The sequence below is a fragment of the Siniperca chuatsi genome, linkage group LG9, assembly GCF_020085105.1.
Source record: "Siniperca chuatsi isolate FFG_IHB_CAS linkage group LG9, ASM2008510v1, whole genome shotgun sequence".
NCBI classification, from domain to species: domain Eukaryota; kingdom Metazoa; phylum Chordata; class Actinopteri; order Centrarchiformes; family Sinipercidae; genus Siniperca; species Siniperca chuatsi.
In genome coordinates this window covers 10,875,817-10,897,622 of record NC_058050.1, presented here as the reverse complement: position 1 = coordinate 10,897,622, position 21,806 = coordinate 10,875,817, and the positions used below count along the sequence as shown (strand labels likewise).

The window sequence follows — 21,806 nt, the reverse complement described above, 5'->3', positions numbered from 1 at the left end:
TTTGTTAATGGTGCATAATATACAGTATGGTGTGCTAATTGAGGAATATTTGTTTCAAAATCAATTTTCTTATTAGCACTAATATCAAAAGCATGTCCAATATTTTAGGTTGATAAGATGCATTCATTATGTGACACATTAAAACTGAAACTTCTTTTGAAAATATCAGCAATGTCTTAAAACGTTTGTATCTGTTTAATTTTTTTCATACATTTAAGATGAAGTAAATGGTGCTCATCTTCCTTTGTAGACACAGTTTTGTAGTTAGAAATAAATAAGCACAGATATCAATAAAGCAGTGTTTTTCAAATGTCTGCACCTGCAGGAAGCATCGTATTTACATTACAGTCGGTAAATGCCAGACGTGATGCTACACACATTGTGTTACTGCAATGAAATACGAAACATCAGTATCACTTTTAATATTGGTGTCATTAAAATTTACCATGGAAATGTATAATGTAATGTAATGTTCACTACTGTGCATTGACAATCCGTGACAAAAATAATGAAATCATGAAAATAAGGACTGATAAAATTATGATTCAGTAATGAAAATGAAACCCCCTGTACCTGTTTACAGTAAATATTGTATTTTGTGGGGGTAGAGGTCAAAATGGAGTCAATGATGAGTGTGTGAATGACTCGGTTTGTTTATTAGTCATTCAGGATCAGGAAGAGATGCTTTTTGGTACTGCAGGAAGTGGAACTAGTGTGTTACTGGTTCATGTTGTGTATTGTTTGTTACAACAAACAAACAGTTAACGACAAGGTCGCCTTATGTGTGTGTGACGAACTTTCCCAATGTCTAGAACAGGAAGTGTGAGTATGTGTACCGTATAAATGTGTCCGTGCGTTCTTGTCTGTATTTGTAGGAATGCAGGCATTTTCATGTGTTGGTGAGTTGCTATGCTCAGTCGAGTGGCGCACATATGCAAACGTCTGTGTACGAGTGTCTAAGTATGTGTGTGTGTGTGTTTGTGTGTGTGTGACTGTATTTAGCCTCTAATCTTGCATCAGCGAGTGTGCCAGATCCTGTTCCAGCCTTTTAATTTCTCTCATTTTGGGCGTATTTTACCATGGCAGATTATTCCAATTATATTGTCTTTTTGTAGAAATGTGTGTGTGTGATGTGTGTGTGTGTGTGTGTGTGTGTGTGTTAGTGTCAGTGAGACAATGACAAAAGACGACTGGGAAAGACTGAGACACCAAGAAAGAGTGAGAGAGGGCCAGCGAGTGCTAGAATGACTGTGGAAATTCCCAATGACTACACAAGAACAGCCTATTTGAACAAACAGCCAAACAGCCGCATACTTTTACCTCTCTCTCTCTTTCTCTTTCTCGCACTCGTGCTGTAGGGTGACCTCACCCAGGCCACAGCCAGCCCTTTTCCGCCTGATGGAAGTCAAAGTAAATGCTGTGCTGTTGTTGTGCGATCACACGTTGAACATGCAGTATCAAGTCTATATTGCATAGCGTGAGAAAGCTACCCTGTCGCATGTTGAAGTAGCTGGAGGGAGTACAGTGGAGAGATCAGGCGACCTATAGTATGAGACTCAAGTGTGTGTGTGTGTTAGATAGAGAGATGAAGTGAAAGCGTTTTTGTCTCTGCATGCATTTGAAACTAAAGAGATGTAAGCCTCATTAAAAGCAGACATTTGGATACTGGAGTACTGTAAGAGACAAATTGAAGCGAGTGACCTTGGATGTTTACTTTTCTTTCTATTGTTCTTTTTTCTCCTTTTTTCTTTTCTTTTTTTTGCTGACCCTTTATTTTGGAGTAAACTAACCCACTATATAAATGATATCATACTCACACAAGGTTAACCAGATTAAATCTCAATCTCAGACATGCTTGCCCAGGATTACCTGGGAAATCATAGCTATCAAAACATAAATATACATTTTTTTTCTATTAATTATTTAGTATTAAACCAACTATGACAAGGCCTTGAGAAGAATACAGGTTTTCATAATAAAAGCAATCCTTTATTTTCATAAAGAACATGAAAATGTCACATGTGACATGTATTTTTTTTTAATTTGCTGTCTGGTTTTAAAATGGTGGATAACTAATGTTGGAATTACAATTTTATGTTTCAAGTATACAAACTCGCACCTATAGACAAGCACACACAGACACGCTTGCATGCACACTCTAGTGGATCAGGCAGACATGGAGGGTGAATGAGAGATACGTCAGACATTGAGCCAATGTGATAGCCCGTGCACTGTAGCACTCTTCCAGGTATGACGTCATTTTTATTCTCAGCAATTTTTGATTATGAAGATAATAAATGACCACCTGTCTTCTGCTTTTCTCTCTTCCTTTGCAGCCTGCAATACAGAGGACAGAAGGACAGGAGAGAAGAAGAAGCAGAGAAAGACAAAAAAAGGAGTGCCTTAGAAGTGAAAAAAGAGGAGCGCCACAAAATCTGCAGCACTTTGTGAACAGTGAAGAAAAGATGAGACCATTAAAGAAACACAGAGGGCGTTCTCCCCCGTTAACTAGAGGCAGAGGGGGGAGAAGGAGAGGGGGCTCTCAGCCCCTCCAAGAGAAAGACCCCAAAAGAGTCAAGAGGGAGACACTCGTCAAAACCACACAGCACACACCCAACATTCCCTCTACACGCAAACAGAACCCTCCCACAGCCGCCAACTCTAACGATGAACCAATCACAAATAGCAATACCACCACGAGGGAGGAGTCTACTGAGCTGAGGAAACCTGTGGAGTCAGTAGAGAAAGATGGACAAAAGGCAGAAGAAAAGACAGAAAAGGAGAAGATAGTGATAGTGGGGACGAATGGAAATAGTGCCAAGTCCACTGAAACTGTAGCATTTCCTACCTCTGCCCCAGGACCACTCTCCACAGCCACGACCCCTCTGGCCACCAATCACAGCCCCAGCTTAGGCTCAGTCTCTAGTAGGAAAACAGCCACATTTAAGGCTCGTGTACCCAAGAAAAAATACACATATGAGCACTTTGCTAGCAACGCAAGTGCCCTGACTACCATGCCTACCTCCAGCCCTGCAGTCATACACAACAGTTACTGCAATATTAACAGCAAAATCAGTGATAGTGTAAATATGCCCAATAATAATTTCAAGAGTAGTAACAATATTAGTAATAGCATAAATAAAAGCATTAATGTTAGCATCAATAGTAGTACTAACACTAACACTACAAGTGGTATTAACAGCCCAACTAACAGTAGTAAGAGTAGTGCTGGGAGCCATAGTACTTTTATCAATAGCAGTAGTAGAAGTAATAATTGCTCAGGTAATCAGCCATCAGTGCTAACTGTGGATAATAAAGCTACAGAAGAAAACCATTTTGTTTCCATGGAGGATAGGGCCCTCAGGACAGCAGATTCCCAGGAAAAAGATTCCCAAGCTGGGGAAAAAGAGTCAGAGGGGGCCCCTAACTCAGTGCGCTCCTCGTCTACTGATACAGCTAGTGAGCACTCAGCTGACCTAGACGTGATGGAAGCAACAGGACCAAGCCTTCATCAAAATAACTGCCACATTCCAGCTCCCCTCCATAACTCGCACCCTAAAGAGACCAGTCTTTCAGAGGGGCTAGCTGAAGCTCTGGCCAAAGGCATGAAAAACCAGAGAGTTCTAGCTCGCCAGATAAAGAGGACCATGGAGAGTGGGGTTGGGGCTACAGGGGACAGAGGGGTTAAGGAGATTAACTCATGCTCTTTATCACCTGTTTTCAGACCAGGGGTGGTGCGTAGGGTGAGTGGAGGCACTGTTGAAGTCCAGCTCCAAGGAGAGGAGACCCTTGTTAAATACCCTTTCCATGGTGGAGATTGTGTGATGACATTGTCATCGGAGGCTGAGAGCACTGTGGAGTTCATTTTGGATGCCCCCCCACCTGGCCTAGCACCTGTGGCTGTCAGGACCCGAGTGTGTGTGCCCTTTGGTGGAGAGGAGGGAGGTCCTCTACTGTACAGAGAGGGGATTGTGGTTAAGGTTGACCCCCACCCCGGTGTCTCTTTTCCTTACCAGGTGCTTCTGAGTGAAGACAGAGAGACTCTGGATGATGAAGGGGTGGGGGAAGAGAAAGAAAAAAGAAAAGCTAATGCTCATGCTGTGTGGGTGTCCCGACAAAGTCTGAGACTGCTCACTCCTCCTTGGGAGGTCTCACATTTGGATGGTGGGAGGGCCAAGGAGAGAGAGCGGGAGAGGGAAAGGGAAGAGAGAGAGAGGAGGGAGGAGATGGAGGTAGAGAGGGAAGTGTGTCAGTTGAGTATTGGAATGGGGGTGCTGGGAGGAGGAGCAAGGTTGGGCCATGGTTTTTCGCATGAAGGGGTTGCAGGAGGGCATCCCTATGGAAACGTACATCCACCACCCCATTCTAGTGTAGCTGGCAGCACAGTTCATGGCTGTGGCGATAACTACTCTGACAGAGAGAGACAGAAGCAGCCAAACACTCCAGAAGAGGATGTTGAAGTATCTCGTTTTAACATGGGCCTCACTGTTGGTCCCAAGCCAAATGCTGGAACTTCTCCGCACAGAAACATCATCTCTAAGTCCAGTGGCTACCCTCCGTCCTCTCCCCACCTCTCTGTGGTGCGGGGTCTGGGACCCCCACATCTTTCCACCCTAGCTAGTCCTCAGCCAACCCCTTCCCCTGCCTTAGTGGGGTCTGAAATTAACAACACCGCTCCAAACCTGCCTCCATCAAAGACCACTCCCACTCAGACCCCTAATTCCACTTCTGGTGGGGGGTCCTCCTGTACCTCCTCTCGCTCCAGGACTCCCCTCTCATTAGCTCAGCAGAAATACAAGAAGGGCGATGTGGTGTGCACCCCCAATGGTATCCGTAAGAAGTTCAATGGTAAGCAGTGGAGGAGGCTGTGCTCCAGGGAGGGCTGTATGAAGGAGTCTCAGCGTCGAGGATACTGCTCTAGACACTTGTCCCTGAGGACCAAAGAGATGGAGGCAGCAGGGGGAGAGAGGGGAGGAGGAGGCAGCAGCTCAGGGACAGTCACCCCCTCTGACCTGCGGGGGAGAGCAAGCAGTGAGTTTGAGTGGGACGACACATCAAGAGAGAGCAGTGAGACCAGTAGCAGAGGAGACTCCAGACCCCGCTTGGTCCTCCCCTCCCTCCTCCCCCATGACCTGTCGTCACGCTTTGACTTCGATGAGTGTGAGGCTGCCACTATGCTTGTGTCATTAGGGAGCTCCCGCTCTGGCACCCCCTCCTTTTCTCCCATCTCTAACCAGTCGCCCTTCTCCCCTGCCCCCTCTCCCTCACCTTCCCCACTGTTTGGCTTTAGGCCGGCCAACTTCTCCCCAATAACCGCCTCCCCGGTCCTGCAACACCGGAGGCACAGGCAACCCAGCGGGACAGGGGGAGGAGGGGCAGTGGGCACTAAGGTAACAACCCCAGCTGGAGGAGGAGAACGAGAGAGACACACTTCAGGCATTCAGCCCTCCTTCCACAGCAACCTGATGTTTACAGTCCCCATGAGCCCCAGCAAACGAAAGCCTGATGCGCCTCCCCCACCACCACTCCCCTCACACCACCACGATTACACTTCCAAGACAGAGCTGGAGCAGGGGGACCTCAACAACTCTTTCAGGGTGCTGTCCCCCCACACACCAGCATCACATTCCCGCACACACACACCAACCTTCTCCCGACCCAGAGGAGTGACCACCCCCTCCTCCAGTAGGCCACCGTCTTCCACTGCTGTCTCCCCTCCTCCTCTGCTGGTGTCTCCAACTCCTCCTTCTCCTCTCACTCCAGATGGAGGGCCTCGTCGTGTGGTCCCTGTATCCCAGCAGGCCTTGCGGGACTCCCCTGTCATTGTGAGGAATCCCGAAGTCCCACTGGCAAAATTTACAGAGTGTCCCTTGGGAAGAGGAGGAGGAGGAGGAGGAGGAGGTGGAAATGAGGGAGGGACAGATAACACCTCATCTATAGAAACTGACCTAACACCCCTTACCCCTCAGCCAATTTCTGGCCTCCAGGTTCCCGTCCCCATTAATGCTGCTGCAGCCACTGTACCCAATGGCACCATCCTCTTGCGGAGCCCAGCCCAAACTCTGGTGCTTGTGTCCCCAACACCTTCCTCTCTGCCCACCCCTACCACCCCCCTGCAGGCCCTGTCAGTTACCGTCAGCACAACAGTCACAGCTCCCACTCCAAGTAGCACGGACAGTTCTGGGGAACGAGAGGAGAACAGGGGGACAGGGTTTGGGGGTGAAGTTCAGCAGCCAGTTCCCTGTCACCCTTCTCCCACCGCTCTGCTGCCCCTGATCCTCCCAGCGGAAAGCCTTCACCCCGTCCCACGAAAAGACATCATCATGGGACGACCTGGCACAGGTAAGAATTGCTCCATACGTATCGGTGTATTTTGTATGTGAGGTCAGTAAGGAATGAGGAGAAACCTTGGCGACTATGGAGAAATTAGTTGCAATTTGTGAATTGCGCTGCAGTTAGAAAACAGGAGATATGTGGAATAAGCATATTAAATGGTGTATTCTGTGCACCTTTAGAAAAATGCCAGTCACATGATAATTATGTTTAGTCTCTGTTCCAAAATTATTTTAAAAAGCAAAACTCCTGAAAAAAAATATATCTTGTCGATGAGAAAATAATATAGATTAGAATAGAACATTAATTAGGGATACTGCATTGAAAAATGTCTTATATAGTGTACCTGTTTCAAAGTGATGCATATTTATACAAAATTCTCAAAAAGTAGACTTTCCATTAATAATAGTCTTTCCATTAATAGTATTCTTTACATTGTTTTTTTTTAAATATTTGAAATATCACTCATGTCAAACTTTATTCCTACATGACATATCAAATTGCAGCTCTGTACAAATGAAAAATGAAATAAATATTCTCCCCTATTTAATGTTTAATGAATCCCAATTTTTGGAACATAGCAACCTCAAGGGAAAGATTTTCCCCAGTGGTGTGGCATAAAGGATTAGGGGCACCGTTTTTTTTCCTCTGCGTAATTAATACCTTCTAGTTTGATATGCAATTTAATTACATGTCACTAAATTCAATTACTACTAGAATTTTCTCAAACCTTTTTAAATATCTTTTTTGTTAGCTGTATGGCTCTGTAGTGTCAACACAGTGTCAACTTAGGAATGGACTGAGGAAGCTCTGTTTACTGGCCTTGAACTAGCAGGTTAACAAGCATTTTGCAGTATGATGGCAATGGTTCTTGTACTTGCTGAGACTCCACAGAGAAATACAGTGATAGTGCAGCTACGTCTTGAGAAAAGTACCAGAGGAGAGACAGAAGAAAAATTATGTTCCATTAATGTGAATTCAGTTGAAGCTACTGCAAGTGGCATACATATTAAAATAATTAGAAGACTAGGCAAACTGTGTGTAAATGTAGCTTTACGGGTTCCTCTTTTTATTTTGTACACACACACTCACGTGCGCACACACAGATCGGAAGAGAGGGAGATTTATTGAAGCCTTAATTTTAAAATGACATTATCCAGTTAAATTAAATAGTAAATAGAAAAGACCTTGCTTTGTGATTTGTTTCTCTCTATGTATTTTTTTCTGATTATTAAATACCAACCAACCATTAATATACTGTGTTGTATTTCATTCATCAAATTAATCTCATTCAGCTAAACAACCATTCTACAGTCAATAACAAAAAAGTATTAAACTGCCATGTAGTGTTTTTTTACGTAATAACTTCTGAGAACAGATAACACCCACAGTGTAATAGAGGGTTAGATTCACATTAACGTGGCATGACCTGTGTGTGTTGATGCCCAGTGAAAGAAGCTTCTGTTAGCCAACATGCTGTTGTCCCATATGGCTTCCTCTAGTCGTCTGTCCACCATCCTCTGCTGGTAACACTAAACTAAATGCTAAGGCTGGTCACGTGACCCATGTAAGCCCTGGAACAGGCACCTGTGATTCACCAGGTCAGGGCTAGGCTTGTTGGAATCACTGCTGATGACAAAAACTATATACTATATTCATTATATTCACTGAATTCACTAGCAGTACTCAGTGAGGTAAGAATAACGGTAACTCAGAGAAAGAGAGCTTGGTTTATCTGATTTTTGGAAAAGGACTAATTTACATCACATATCATATTTAATATCCAAACACTGTTATTAGAAAAACTAAATTACCAAAGTAATAACTAAATTGTTGTTAGTTTGGATTTTAAATGCAAATGGAAAAGGGACACACTAGCTGGATGCACAATTATTTCTGTATATTTGTGTGTGTGTGTGTGTGTGTGTGTGTCTCAGAGTGTGTGGTTGTGAGAGAGAGAAAGTGCAAAAGAGAAAATGTATGCATGGGCATGCATGGTTTGGTGTTTTTGTGTTTTCTATAGGGATTAGACTGTACGTTATACAGGATTAGCTTTGTTGATATTCAAGAGTGCCTCTTATATTCCAAGTCATTATAGACAGAAACTTCGTGGCTGAGTGGTAGCAATCGTACCTACACTATATAGACAAGATAGACACGGCAATAGCATGGATTTATAATAGAAAGGAATGGGGAAGTTAAAAAAGAAAAAATAAGAAATCTGAAGAAAAAGAAAATGATGGAGGAGTGAAGAAGTGTAGCTGTTCCCTGCTTTAAATCAGTGCTACACAAGAAATTAACATTTAAAGATGAAAGCAAAAGTGGGTATGGAACGTGTGGGCTAGATGTATGTAGGCCAGTTATGGACTGTTTCCACCAACTTGTTTTTGATTTTGTGTTTGAGAGAGAGTGAAAAAGGGGGATTAGATCAGAAAGAGAATGAGGAATGCCTAGAGAGGACGACAGCGTAGATGAATTAAGACGAAGAAAGAGGAAAAGAGGAGGATTTAACAGCAAGTTTTGTACAAATCTTGCAGTTATTTATTTCTTGAAAAAGTCTGACCAGCATGCCTATTATACGTGTGTGTGTGTGTGTGTGTGTGTGTGTGTGTGTGTGTGAGACTTCCTGACCCTAGTGACTATTATCTTCTTACTCACTACAAACTATTTCCGCTGACTCTTGCTGCGTGCATGTTCATGTGTTTGTTTGTTTATTAGTGACTCATATAACAATATAGTGAAACAAGGTGTGGGCAGCAGTCTTGGCCAGTAATACTGAGGTGGGTTGATTCTAAAAGTGTGTGTGTGTGTGTGTGTGTGTGTGTGTGTCTGTATGTAGGATATATAAGTTTCAGTGTATTGTGTGGGTGTGTGAAGAATTTGTTTCTCAAGCTCCTGTGTGGGAATATGCTGTACTATAAAGTACGTGTGTGTGTGTGTGAGTGTGTATGAGAGCGCATTATTCATCATCAGCTGAAAATAAGAGCCTACTTCTCAGTTCTCTTATATATAGACATATAGTATCATTTAGTGTAATTCACTTCACCAGGGCCTTTTGCCCTCAGTGTGTATGTACTTATTGCTGTGCGGACGTTCATGAGTGTGACAGAGAAGTGGACAGGAAAGGGAGCGCTGTCATTTTGAGTGTACGGTCCCTCCTCACGTCTCTTTTTTTGCAGCTGAAAGGACGCTGAATGAATGAATAGCATCTCTTGAGTGAGTGCATGCATGCCTGCCAGTGTGCGTGTGCATTTATTTTGAAGATCTTTGAGTGAGGTGCACATGTGGGTGTTTTCTGTAGTGTTAGAAAGAGTGTGTGAGCTTTTGCATGTGGTTGTTGGAGAGTGTTAAATACGTGGGACAGTAGGAAATCACTGTGCGCATATGTGTGCAATCACAAGTGTGGTATGTTTTTTGCAGGTTTGTGTAGGTGTTAGGGTCTTCTTATCAGCTTGTGAAATATGTGCAAACGGTAGCAGTTTTAAAGTTTTAAAGGTTAATTTAGTGTTTTTCAAATTATCTTCAATATTGTTTGTGTCAGATTATATCATTATAAAAATATACTTTAAAAAATCTTTTCATTCTCTGGAGTCATTGGGAATTGTTTAACAAAAACAAAAAGGAATTGGTTGTAAGTCCTCTGGGGAAATAATGTTGACACTTGTCGATCTTGAAGCATATTTGCATATTAAATATGTGTATCTTTGTGTAATGGTAATAAATAGAGTACACATTGACGATGAGTATCAGTATGAAGTTGATCATATTTATGCCAAAAAGTACACACATTTTAGGTCAGAATTATGTTCATGTGAGGGTGAACACACAAAAAAATCTCCACTCAAACGCAGATTATTTAAAATGCTCCTGCATGAATTAACAATTCATCATTGGTGACACATTACACCTATTTAGGGATAGGGAAAACTCTAGGATACACCAGGCTTTTAAATTATTTTAATTTAAATTAAATATTATTTACAAAAACTATGATCGAACAATTAGATGAACAAATAAAATGTGCAAACTAAATGTTCGGTATGTTGGTGTGGTCAGGTAGGAACTTTCATTTCATCAGGAGTGAATGAAATTACTGTGAAATATCTGGCAAATATCAGGAAACCAATATAGTTCTAACATCTTGTAGATCATATAGTAAAGTGCAGATTTAATGTGTAAGAAGAAAGAGACCATGATATGTAAGACGAAGGGAGCAAATTAGATTTCTTACAATTCAGAAATAAGTAGTCTGAGTTCCTCCTCTTTTGTCCATGTTACATACATTATAATCCTACACATATACATTTATAGTGTGTGTTTTTATTAATTCACTCAGAAATGAGTCAATCCCCTGGCTCAGTTAAGCTCCTCAACTGACACTGTTACACACTTTTAAGACAACGCTGCGTATGTTCTCTGTGTGTATGTGCTTTCCCACCTAAGACATGCTAATGAGTAAGTCAATTAAATATCTTTTTAAGCATCCCTGTAACTTTCTGTAAATTAAAACTGTTAAAGGAACAGCGAGAAAGCTGTTAGCGACAAGGGGAGGATAAGACCATTTTTTATGGTGTCACGTGTGTGTTGCATGCAGTGTGTGTGTGTGTGTGTGAGAGACAGAGTAACCAAGCGTCAATCATTGAGTACCGGATATGATGTGTGAGCGCCAAACGTCTGTTGCCATGGCAACAAAGCAAACATCACACTGATGCAGCCTGTACATAACACAGAATATTCACAAATAGAAATAGCAGTCCCTGTATGTATGTGTGTGTGTGTGTGTGTGTGTGTGTGGCACGTGTGCTTGTGTCACTTTCCACTGAGAGAGGAGGAACTTCAGCATGCTCACATGTGTTTACACACCAACACATTAGTGGTGGCTCCTTCTTATTCCATCTTGGTTGTTTTAGTCAACATTCCCTGAACGATCCTGGATAATCGGAGGGTTTCCTCTAAATTATTTAAGCAGTAACTGAAGTGTTCCAGGTCAAATAATCTTTTACACACTCATATTTATAACAGCCATGTCCACACCTACTGCTGTTTTTTGTCATTTTGAAAACTACAAACCTTATTATAAGCATTTATTTAGATAATGTTTTACTTTTAGCATTCTTGAGCAGCAGCTTTCATCAATCTAGCTCTGAAGTCAGTGAGGAAAGTGTGTATGGTGTCCTTTTTATAGAGAGGACCTAGATGACTTTGCTGCTGTAAAGGTCTTAAATGAGTGTTTGTTCGCTTGTATCAAAATCCTGGTTTCAACTGAAACACCAGCTTTCTCTGTATGACCGCGTAGTGAAACTGCTCTGCATCTCACATACTGTGCTGCATGATTATGTCTGTGAGCATAATTATTAGCATCATTGTTTCTTGGACAGAAAATCTTTAATTGCTCTTTTAGCATTTTAAATGTGTTCTAGAGATATGTTATTTGAGATATGTTTCAATATTACTCAAATGTCAATATTCCACAGTTATAAATTATTGAATAGCCTTGTAAATTAAGTGTGCATAATTCTCCATCTCTGTCTCTCTGTCGCTCACACACACATGCACACGCAGTTTATGAAACACTGAGTAAACATGCCACTTTTTTGCACTGTTATTTTGCACTTGGATACGTCTTTGTCTCTTTGCTCCTGCTGTCCTCCAACTAATTTTTTATTTTTCTTTCTAAAAAATTATGACACATTTGTTTTAACCCTTTGCTCCATCGCATTGCAGTGGCTTCGCTTCCCCCCCCTCTCCACTTCGCTCTCTTCATCCTGGTCTACCCGGATACGGATACCCGGGAATAACATCCCCACTCCCTCCCGCCCCTGCTTTACGTAACGCTTAAAGCCCTGCATATCCTCCATGGCCATGGCAACAACCACATCTGGATCACACAGCCATCTAGATTGGCACCAAAGCACATGTGAAGCCCTCAAGACTTACTACAAAAGTCATGTGCAACAATAATCCTATTTCCTATTGGGCAAAGCATATTTTGGGGAGATTCTCAAAATGCACTGGTGCAGTGGGACTCCTTAGTCTGAGGTGGCTCCAAGACTTTGACTGCATGCATGTAAAGTTAGATCAATATTCAGATTTGTTACTGCTTCTTTAGGATCTCAGTTGTACCCACATTCATTGTTCTTAGTAGATCACAGTTTTCATGTGTTCCTCACATCCCGAAGTTTGGAATGAGAAGAGTTTTTATTTAGCTCAGGAATTTCTTTTCTCTCCTTCATCCCACTCTCCTCCTCTCCTTTCCTTGCATATCTAGCTCCACAGTCTTTGCACTTGTTTTCTGACGCTGCCCGTCTTGTTGGCCATTTATCTGTAGACTAGTAGTGCCCCCAGATGGCCAAACACATATATTACAAGTTCCTTCACAGTGGATGGAGGGATCTGAGTCTCCAAACACTGGTCTGAAGTTTGCTTTTCATGTATTTTCCCCAATGCCAGTTATTTGCTGTTGGGAGGAGAGAGTCAGTAAATCTGCATATGTTGACATGTGTAAAGTGTGTTTTGTGGGTGATGAGATCTGTTCAGTTCCCAGTAATTGTTGTTTTATTCTTCTCAATACTCAATGATGGGGTCTTCCCTTTGCAACATTGAACGAAATAAGAAGTAGCAGTTTTTTTCCTATTTGCGTCCTACAAAGCCATCCCTCTGGGCGTCCATAAGCTACGTAAAAATGATTGGTTAACTTAATTTTGATGCAATAGATGGTGATGGTCAGTGGCAGACTGGTGACCACAGGCAACACGAGGACCTGTGCCCAACATAGCTGTTGCCATGGTAACTGCAAAGGATCGAGTTATAATTGGACGGAGCAAATGGTGGGTTGTGGGAGGGAGAGACACAGAGCACAGGGGTGGAAGATGAATTAAGGGATGAGAGAGATGGGATGGGAGAGTAGCGAAGGCGGTGCTCCGCCTGCATTGTGCCAGCATAGGTAAAGAGGAGGAGGAAAAGTTTCTTGTGTGAGGTCACGTGGCGTTAGACAGATGTAATTATGGGGTAGAGGCATGCATACATACGCACATTAAAAGCATGATGTCTGTAAGAGGAGACAGCCAATGAGAGCTGCTGAACACCTACACAGATATTGCACTGCCAGCACGGCAGAAGGGAGAGATAGTTGAGCTCAACTGAAGGGGGAATTTCTCTTCTACTGTTTTTTCACACCTTCTCTTACTCTTCCCGTTCTTCACCACTCATCTCTATTATATATGACTAAACTCTAAAATGCTTTGGTTTACCAACAGCATCTTATGCCTACCTAAAAAAAAAAAACCTGCCCTGAATAATTGGTCAGATGTAGTTCATTAGTAAGGGCTTGTAATGTTTACCCAGGGTTGTAACCACAGAGCAGCCACAGTAATCCCTCATCTCCACCCTGCCCTCTTTCACCCTCTTTTCCTTCCACTCACACAGCCAAGCTGTCCAACTCCCTTCGCTAAACACACTGTGTTCGCTGGACTGACTTCTTGAGAGCTCAGTGAAGTTGATAAGCCTTAATCTCTTACTCTCTCTCTCTCTCTCTTTCTGTTCATCTAATACCTATTAGTTGAACTTCTTCTGGAAATCCCCAGGCTTATAAGAAGTACAGACAGTCACCCCATATTTTTACATGACGCAAGATGCTTTACTGATGCCAATGGACTGAGAAGATAAAGGCACATGAGAGTTGAGTGGCATATTGAGGTGGAGCTTAGGCACATAGCAAAAATGCTTCTTTTTGTTTGAGACGTATTATTTAACTTTTTCATGTATAGCTGCACAGATCCAAATTTAGATTTTTCAGTGTTTTATTATTAGAGAAGTGTAACCCAGGACTGAGAGGGTTAACTTTTTTTTACTATTGAGTACAGCGCCTGCCAGTGGCTCTCACAACCTTATTGGTCAGTTCCCAAGCTCCTGATGAGCTGACTGGCTGGTAGTGGTAATTAAGTCCCTCCCAGTATTGTATTTGTCTTATGGATAGATGATCTAAGCTGAGAATGACTTCTTGACTCATACAGTATGACGGGAAACCATATCATGCATCCTCTTCCTTTCTGTCTTAGCTGTGTTATACCTAAACAATTTAGGTATCTTTAAATGCTTTCTCTTTGTCTCCCTCTGTCTCCCCCATCTCTGGCCCCCTATGCCCTTCCTTTAAGAGAAGTTCTGTTTTCACAAGTTGTTTTCTCTCCACCCACCCACCCACCCTCCTCCTCCTCCATCCCTCCCTCCTCCTCCATCCCTCCCTCCACCCACTCACCCTCCCTCTGTGCTTCTCTTGCTGAAAATGACTCTCAGTCTATTTTTACCCTCTGGTCCTCTCCACTCTTAGCCCGTTCCACCCATTTTCCCTCTCTTTCTAACCACCCCTACTCTCCTGTTTTCAGTTTGCTTCTTCTCTCCCCCTTTCTCTCTCTCTCCCTGTCTCCCTGTGAGTGTTGCATCAGAAAATTTTAAATTCTGTCTGGAGGAGGCACATTTGCATGATGGAGACATGGAAAAATGTTTGGGGATTTGAAAGGGCTTTTCATGGTGGAAAATGACATCACTTGCCTCTCCACTGTTCGCTGAGTCCCTAAAAGCAAAGGTGTTGCACTACCAGTGAAAGGGTTTATAATCTCTCCCTCTCATAAGTGAATATTGCTGATTTATAATACAGTCAGCAGTTATGTTTGCGTGTAACAACTTTGGAAGAAACATTCAAATAGCACACAGAGTGACCCTGCATACTCATATAGGTTTAATGGGTGTGGATGTGCATTGTCATATTGACCCCAGAGCCCTCATCAACATCCATCCCCTGTGCAGCTTGCATAGAAAGACCAAAAGCGGTATGGAAAGTAAACAGTATATAGCTCACTACGCCTCCCTGCATCGGATGGTCTTCATGGGCATTAAAGCCTTAGCGGAGCATTTGTAAGAGGGAGGGATCTTGTCCAACTTCTGTTAAGCCATTGGTTGGCCTACATCTGACTGTCGGCTTTTGATTCGAGGTTTCATACATCAGTCAAGGTTTACTACGAACCCTGTACCAATGACACCAGCCTGGGGTGGGCTAACTGAAAGAAACACAAAAAATACACATTTTTTACGCATTACTTTAACGACAGATAGGGTTTCTATATGGAAACAGTAGAGCTACATTACTTTTTTTTAATTACTGGTATTGTGTAGTTAAGATAAGTTCCGTTTCTGTGGTAAAAAGAGTCGCTGGTCGTAAAGCCGGGTTAAATTTGCATATGACTGGCATTCCAGCGCACACTCCGTCCAATCAGGGTTCGCGGCGGGTAGATGACAGGTGGCTGCTTCGGCCAATAGCCGAGTGGGATTCGCCGAGGGAGGCGGGACAAGGCTGGGCGAGGTTGACAGGACGAGTAGGGGAGGGGGTGAGTACAGGGGGGCCAGCAGCCTAGTTTACAACAAGAGGAAGAGGGAGGGAAAGAGAAAGAAAGGGCCAAGGCTTGCGAGAGAGACAACGAGACAAAAATAAGGTAGTAAACTAGGGCTGTAAGATGTGATGATGCGATACGAGGACTTTTCTGGATCAAAACAACACTCGTAACACCAAGTATTAACCGAAGTGGACGGTGTGCGCGCCGATGTCGTCCTCACGAAGTGGCTAGCTAACCTGCTGCAGACGGACGGACCTCACCAACGGCTTTAACCTAACGTACTGTATCGCTTCTTTTAAAGCCCCCTCCTCGGGTTCGGGTCCAGTGTTCGGGCATCTTCAACCAGCCACTCGGTTGCTACCTTGAGGAGGAGAAAGAAAAATAACACCAACTGCGATTCATCCCCCTTTTCTCCTCGCTGACTGGAGCCAGGGGTCCTCACCGTGGTCGCTTTTATCGCTGTGTTGTAGACTCATCAGTTGCTAGCTAACGTCAGGTCTGTGGCAAGATTGGCCAGGTAGGATAGGAGATGGAAAATTAGAGGCTGTACAGAGATCAACTAAGCTAGTTTGTAGTGGAGACGAAAGTGTTTGGTATCTTTCATGATAATCAAACTGGATAGCGGACTTATAAGAACTGGGTGATGGATGAATGCACCAGATTTACAGTCAACGACTGCTTATGCGTAGTAAACACGAATAAACCCAAGTTGGTCGCTGTCCTGCTATAGGTGATTTTGTATCTTGGCAGGTGTTAACTAAATTGTCAAGTTAAAGCAGGTGCATAGTACAATTCTGGGGGCAGGTAACGGGAAAAACAAGTTAGTGTTTCGTGTAATGCACTTGTCAAACAGTCCTCGCTGGATTATTTTGGCTGCCAGTACGTGTGAATACGCCTTTGTAGTTGAGACATGAGAACAATTGCGTTTCTTTTGCCTCTGTCTGTGCAGCGGGTGCACGACCAGGGGCGTTCCCGAGAGGTTGGTACAGTTTGGAGGGGTGCACATGAGGCTCCGGTTGTTGCAAAAGACAGCTAAATTAGCGTCTATGTCTTTATTATATGAATCAGCAAGTATTAAAGTCGGTGTTTAAGTAGACGAATCACCCTAGCTTTGATCGCTCCAATTTGCTTGTTGCAGTGCTGCTTGGCCTGAATCGATACGGTGCCCCCTTACAGCAGACCTTTTAGCTGATTTACTCTGGAGCTTTTATGGCTTCTTAATACCCGCCGATCCCACCTGTCTGCAGCTGTGTTGTAGCACAGAGCAAGGTTTGTCATGGCCCAGAAAGACTGCGTAGTGTCCGGGCGGATGTTTTAATTCAGGCCGTGGACGAGCTCGAGGCCTCGTTAACCCCTTCATGGCCAAGCTGCTGTAGTAATGTAAACAAACAGGGAGAGAGGGCATCGGGGGTAATTAGACCAAAGGGAGGAGGGACCTTGCCTTCGATCATAATCGTCGTTTCAGTGCGTCGTCTATACACTGTTACATTCTTACAGATTTAACTTAAGTTTTATGTTTTATTGTAATCATTTAAGGTACATTTTGGCCACTGATGTTTGATTGTTCCGTGTGCGTTATTAGATTGCGGCATTCTGCGATACGGAGAGATGGACTCTATTTGACAGACATATTTCATTTTTACTCGCATTGGAACTAAAAAGAAAAGGATACCTCTCTATGCCACATCTTAAATTCATCATGATGCAGGTTGATGATGCAGTAATTATTGTGAATGATGACTGCAACCTGTAGGGATGAAACGGATACAGACACCATTGAGCATTTGTCGTCATTTGTGAGCTTCCCAGCAACATCAGCTCAAGATTTTGGATTAGAGATGTCCCCTTACCTGGATTTCTGTGTGTTGTAGAAGAGAGATTTTAAAAGGACATATCATTATTCTTTTTGGGAGAAACATCAAGGATTTCATTCAACCATGTTCTCATCAGAGAATCCTCAGTACCTCCGCCAAGGATTAAGCATGTTTGGTTAGTCCATGTCACTTACCTTACTTTATATGAGAATACAGTGTCCTTTTTTGCCAAATCTTTATACATACAGCAATATTTCATTATTGTTTAGCTGTAGCATAATGCAATCCTTAAGTGTTGAATTAATAATCTATTTTTGAAGGCTTATAGAGGACAGATTTTGTTACTTGAAAGTTTTTGGGAGAAGCATCCTTATTAAGAGATTATTGTTAATAATGGACATGAAGATAATATGACTTATACAGTCCCTTATTCATTTATGATGGTTCAGAGTGTACCAGCTTCTGTTCTCCATCCAGCCTGTTATTGAGAACAGACAGTCATTTTGTACATCTGTTGTTGGAGTGCTTTAACCAGTTAAGTGGCTGGGGGTGTGCTACTGTGCCAGTACTGATATTCTCAATAGTTCTCAAAGTACTGATATTGTTGTATTCTGCCAGCTAGTTAATTACATTCCCCTACTGTCCCAGATGTTAATCAGCCCCTTATTAGATGGCTAAAATGAAAGCCAGTAGTGCTGTGCATCCAAATGAACTACTGTCAAAGCGGTGGGCTCTAGTCTATCCCTGATTTTAGTCTATTTATTTGTGGTTCTATCACTCCGAAGTAATACAAAAAAGATGTGTGGTAACATTGCAAACAAATTTTAAGAAATGATTAGAGATGGTGATTGGAGTAGGAATGCATTTCTGGTGGGACTGTTGCACTGAGGGCCCTGATTCCCCAAATAAGGAAATAGCATCTTGGTAATCTGCATGTAAGAAGGCCTGGTTCTTTTGAATGTGATATCTGAGCAGGGAAGCATATTATGAAGTTATGGACATCAGATAGTGTTGGCTGTTAGTAAAGAACAATACTGTTTTCCTCTGCAGTGTGGACCAATGTAGAACCCCGGTCAGTTCCAGTCTTCCCCTGGCATTCATTGGTCCCTTTCCTGGCACCCACCCAATCAGATACTTCTTCTCAGCCAGGAGAGGGCCAGCACCCAGTCAACCACCCCCAAGCAGCCAGTCTGAAGACAGGTACTGAATACATTTATGCCTGACCTAATGGCTGCAGAAAATGTGTTATCACCAGTTTCATTTCATTTTCCTTGGATTATAATACTGTTTTGAATACCATATATTGTTTACTTATTCCTGAACAAGTATGCATCTAATTGTTGTTCTTCCTCAGAGTGTCAGGGGGTGGCAGCTCTGTCACAGGAGCCTGTAGAGGCACCTCCCACTGTCGAGAGAGGTCCCCTATCCAGGCCTCCACCTTCTTCTGATGAGCCGCCTCCAGAGAAGGAGAAAGGAGAAGCAGAGAGGGAGAGGCCTGACAGTGAGACAGAGAGTGACGTGGATGACCCGTAAGTGCAGTTACATTAACACATAAAGATACACACTGCACATATACCCTTTTCTGTGTTCGTATATAAAAATGGTTATGTATTTGTCCAAGTCAGCCTTCACAGTAATTTTCTGTGTGGTACTGTGTACCCACACATACAGTAAGGGAGTGTGATATTTTCTGTATCCTCATGCTAATTTGGGCAGAAGAGCTCAATGCCAGAACAAAGCAGATGGGAACAAAAGCATTCCATCTCTGGGCTCTATCACTATATGAAAGACAGTGGCCAGGCTGTCAACCATTGAAATGGATGAACTATCTGCTGAATCTGCTGATGTATCTCATGGGAGATTAACTGCTTGTGTTATGTGTCTACATCTGATAGACTTGCAGCTCTAAGATAAATAATACCAGATAGAACATTTATCATTTTTAATATTAAACAGGGAAAGAGAAAGTAGTGCTTAAGTGTAAGCTTGCATGTGCGTATTGTCCCCAAGGAAAATATCTAATAAAGATTATAAACAGAGGGCCCTTTTTGTCTCCTTTCAGCTTCCTCCCAGGAGTTGTACCAGAGCAGCCTCTCTCTACATCACCAGTTAAGAGACGCACTCAGTCCCTTAGTGCGCTGCCCAAAGATGGAGATAAGAGCAGCCCTGGAAAGGTAGTCTTTTCACTCCTCTCACCAGAACATCAAAATTCTCAATGTTCCTTTTACTAAAATACATACAAAATACATGTAATGTCTCTATCTATCTTTCTTTCTCATTCTTTCAGAGGGAGAAGGATCACATCCGTCGACCAATGAATGCATTTATGATTTTTAGTAAGCGCCATCGAGCATTGGTGCACCAGCGGCACCCAAACCAGGACAACAGGACAGTCAGCAAGATTCTTGGGGAGTGGTGGTATGCTCTGGGACCTAAGGAGAAACAAAAGTACCATGATTTGGCCTTCCAGGTATGTGGATGCATTTTCAGACAAAAAAGAAACACACAAAATTTAAGAACTGTGACATGTGACTTAATACTTCTGTGCTAAGCCATAATACATATACTACATTTTTGTCTTCTTTTTCACTTACTCTCTCCTTCTTGTCCCTTTTCCTCTTCCCAGGTTAAAGAGGCCCACTTTAAGGCCCACCCAGATTGGAAGTGGTGCAACAAAGACAGGAAAAAGTCCAGCTCTGAAGGCCGTGGGGTCCCAGGGGGCAAAGACATCAGAGAGAGAAGCATGTCTGAGTCCACAGGTTGGTTTCACTCAGCTCTCACAATATACAACATACACACGTATAATTTTGTAACATTTGTCATTTACACTATTCTTATCCTTCCCAGTTCTTTAACAGTCCTCTTTTTGCCCCCTGATAGAGCCCCATTCTGTGGAGCTGAAGGGGGTTGGTCCAGGTCTGGTGGGCGTGTCTGAAAGGAATACAGGAGAAGGTCATGTGGGCCAGCTTACCCGTCCCCGAGCCTTCTCTCAGAGTGCCATGCACAGCCTGGAGCGGGGTGACAGGGGTAATACACAGGCCCTGGCAGAACTGGCACAGGTAAGAGAGGAGCACAGCTCATAGATCTGGAAAGTTGATATGCAACTTTGCATATTGTAAACATAAATTGGAGACCATTATCACTGCTGGAGACATAAACAGCGTTAAACCAAAACATGAAGCTAGTTTGTTTGCTAATAGACTCACTACAACAGAAAATTGCTTTCTCTGGCAGATTTTCTTTTCACAAACATGGAAAAATGAAAAATGTCTTTTAACAGTGTGGCAATTGACAGTGGAATACTAGGCATTTTTCTGTGAAAAAAGGGCATCTCTCACACTTTACATAAAATACACAGAAGATGCATTGACACACCTGGCATATACAAATTATAAAACAAACACTGATAACAAATCACATCCATTCTTACTTGATTCAAAAGCATATCTGCTACAGGGTCTCTTTCTTTCTTTTTTCAGATGTGTGGAGATGGTGGCAATCAGTTTTCTAGTCATGCACCACCCCTGTCACAGTCCCAGCGGGGGGTCAGCGAGGACATGACCAGTGACGAGGAGCGCATGGTCATCTGTGAGGAGGAGGGAGATGATGATGTCATCGGTGAGAAATCAGACCTACTCTACTCATGAAACCAAATGTTAGATTAGAGATATTAAAGTGTTAGTACACTGCTTCGTGCCACTTTGTAAATTTCCAGCAACTGCATGTGGAAGTCTTATTGAGTGGTTCAAATTCTAAATCAGAAGTAATAGATAATGCCTTGTGTCACTGTGTCACAGAAGATTTTGTGCAACTGTCATTAGATCTTTTTGTACGTCATGTGGTTTTATTTATTCTTTGCGCTGCTTTTCCTCTACTTCTTTATAATGTAACTATAGCTCATAATGTGTCCAGTTTTTGACCACTTACATGTTTTGATTTTTAAAGATATGGTGGCATTGAGAGCTGATTCAGACACTTAAGTACACCCTGACTTGATTGGATTATAAATTGCAAGAAATGTCACATGTAGCTGTAGTGTATTTTTCTTCTCCACAGAGGACCCTTATCCTAGCAGTTCCATAGACCTCAAGTGTAAGGAGCGGGTGACTGACAGCGATAGTGAGAATGGTTCTGGAGATGAAAGTGATCAGAAGGTAACCAGCGTGAACAATAATTTTTCTCCAGTTATTGAACTTTTCATTGTATCTTATACACTGTGATTTGTCATTTTAAAACATTTTCCCTCAATTACATCCGTTTTATTAAAATAATG

At 42.8% G+C, this 21,806-nt stretch overlaps 1 protein-coding gene across 3 annotated transcripts in view; it reads left to right on the top strand.

Annotated features, from left to right (window-relative positions):
• The window catches only part of cicb (capicua transcriptional repressor b), a 38,066-nt gene that overhangs the window by 4,053 nt on the left and 12,207 nt on the right, over positions 1–21,806 (top strand). For all 3 annotated transcript variants that reach the window (XM_044208841.1, XM_044208840.1, XM_044208839.1), the window contains exons 2-10: positions 2,337–6,342; positions 18,584–18,733; positions 18,888–19,062; positions 19,596–19,707; positions 19,821–20,003; positions 20,160–20,292; positions 20,414–20,592; positions 21,013–21,151; positions 21,590–21,687. In XM_044208841.1, the coding sequence (XP_044064776.1) occupies positions 2,466–6,342; positions 18,584–18,733; positions 18,888–19,062; positions 19,596–19,707; positions 19,821–20,003; positions 20,160–20,292; positions 20,414–20,592; positions 21,013–21,151; positions 21,590–21,687 (5,046 nt within the window). In that variant the 5' untranslated portion in view covers positions 2,337–2,465. The remainder of the gene's footprint in view (positions 1–2,336; positions 6,343–18,583; positions 18,734–18,887; positions 19,063–19,595; positions 19,708–19,820; positions 20,004–20,159; positions 20,293–20,413; positions 20,593–21,012; positions 21,152–21,589; positions 21,688–21,806) is intronic.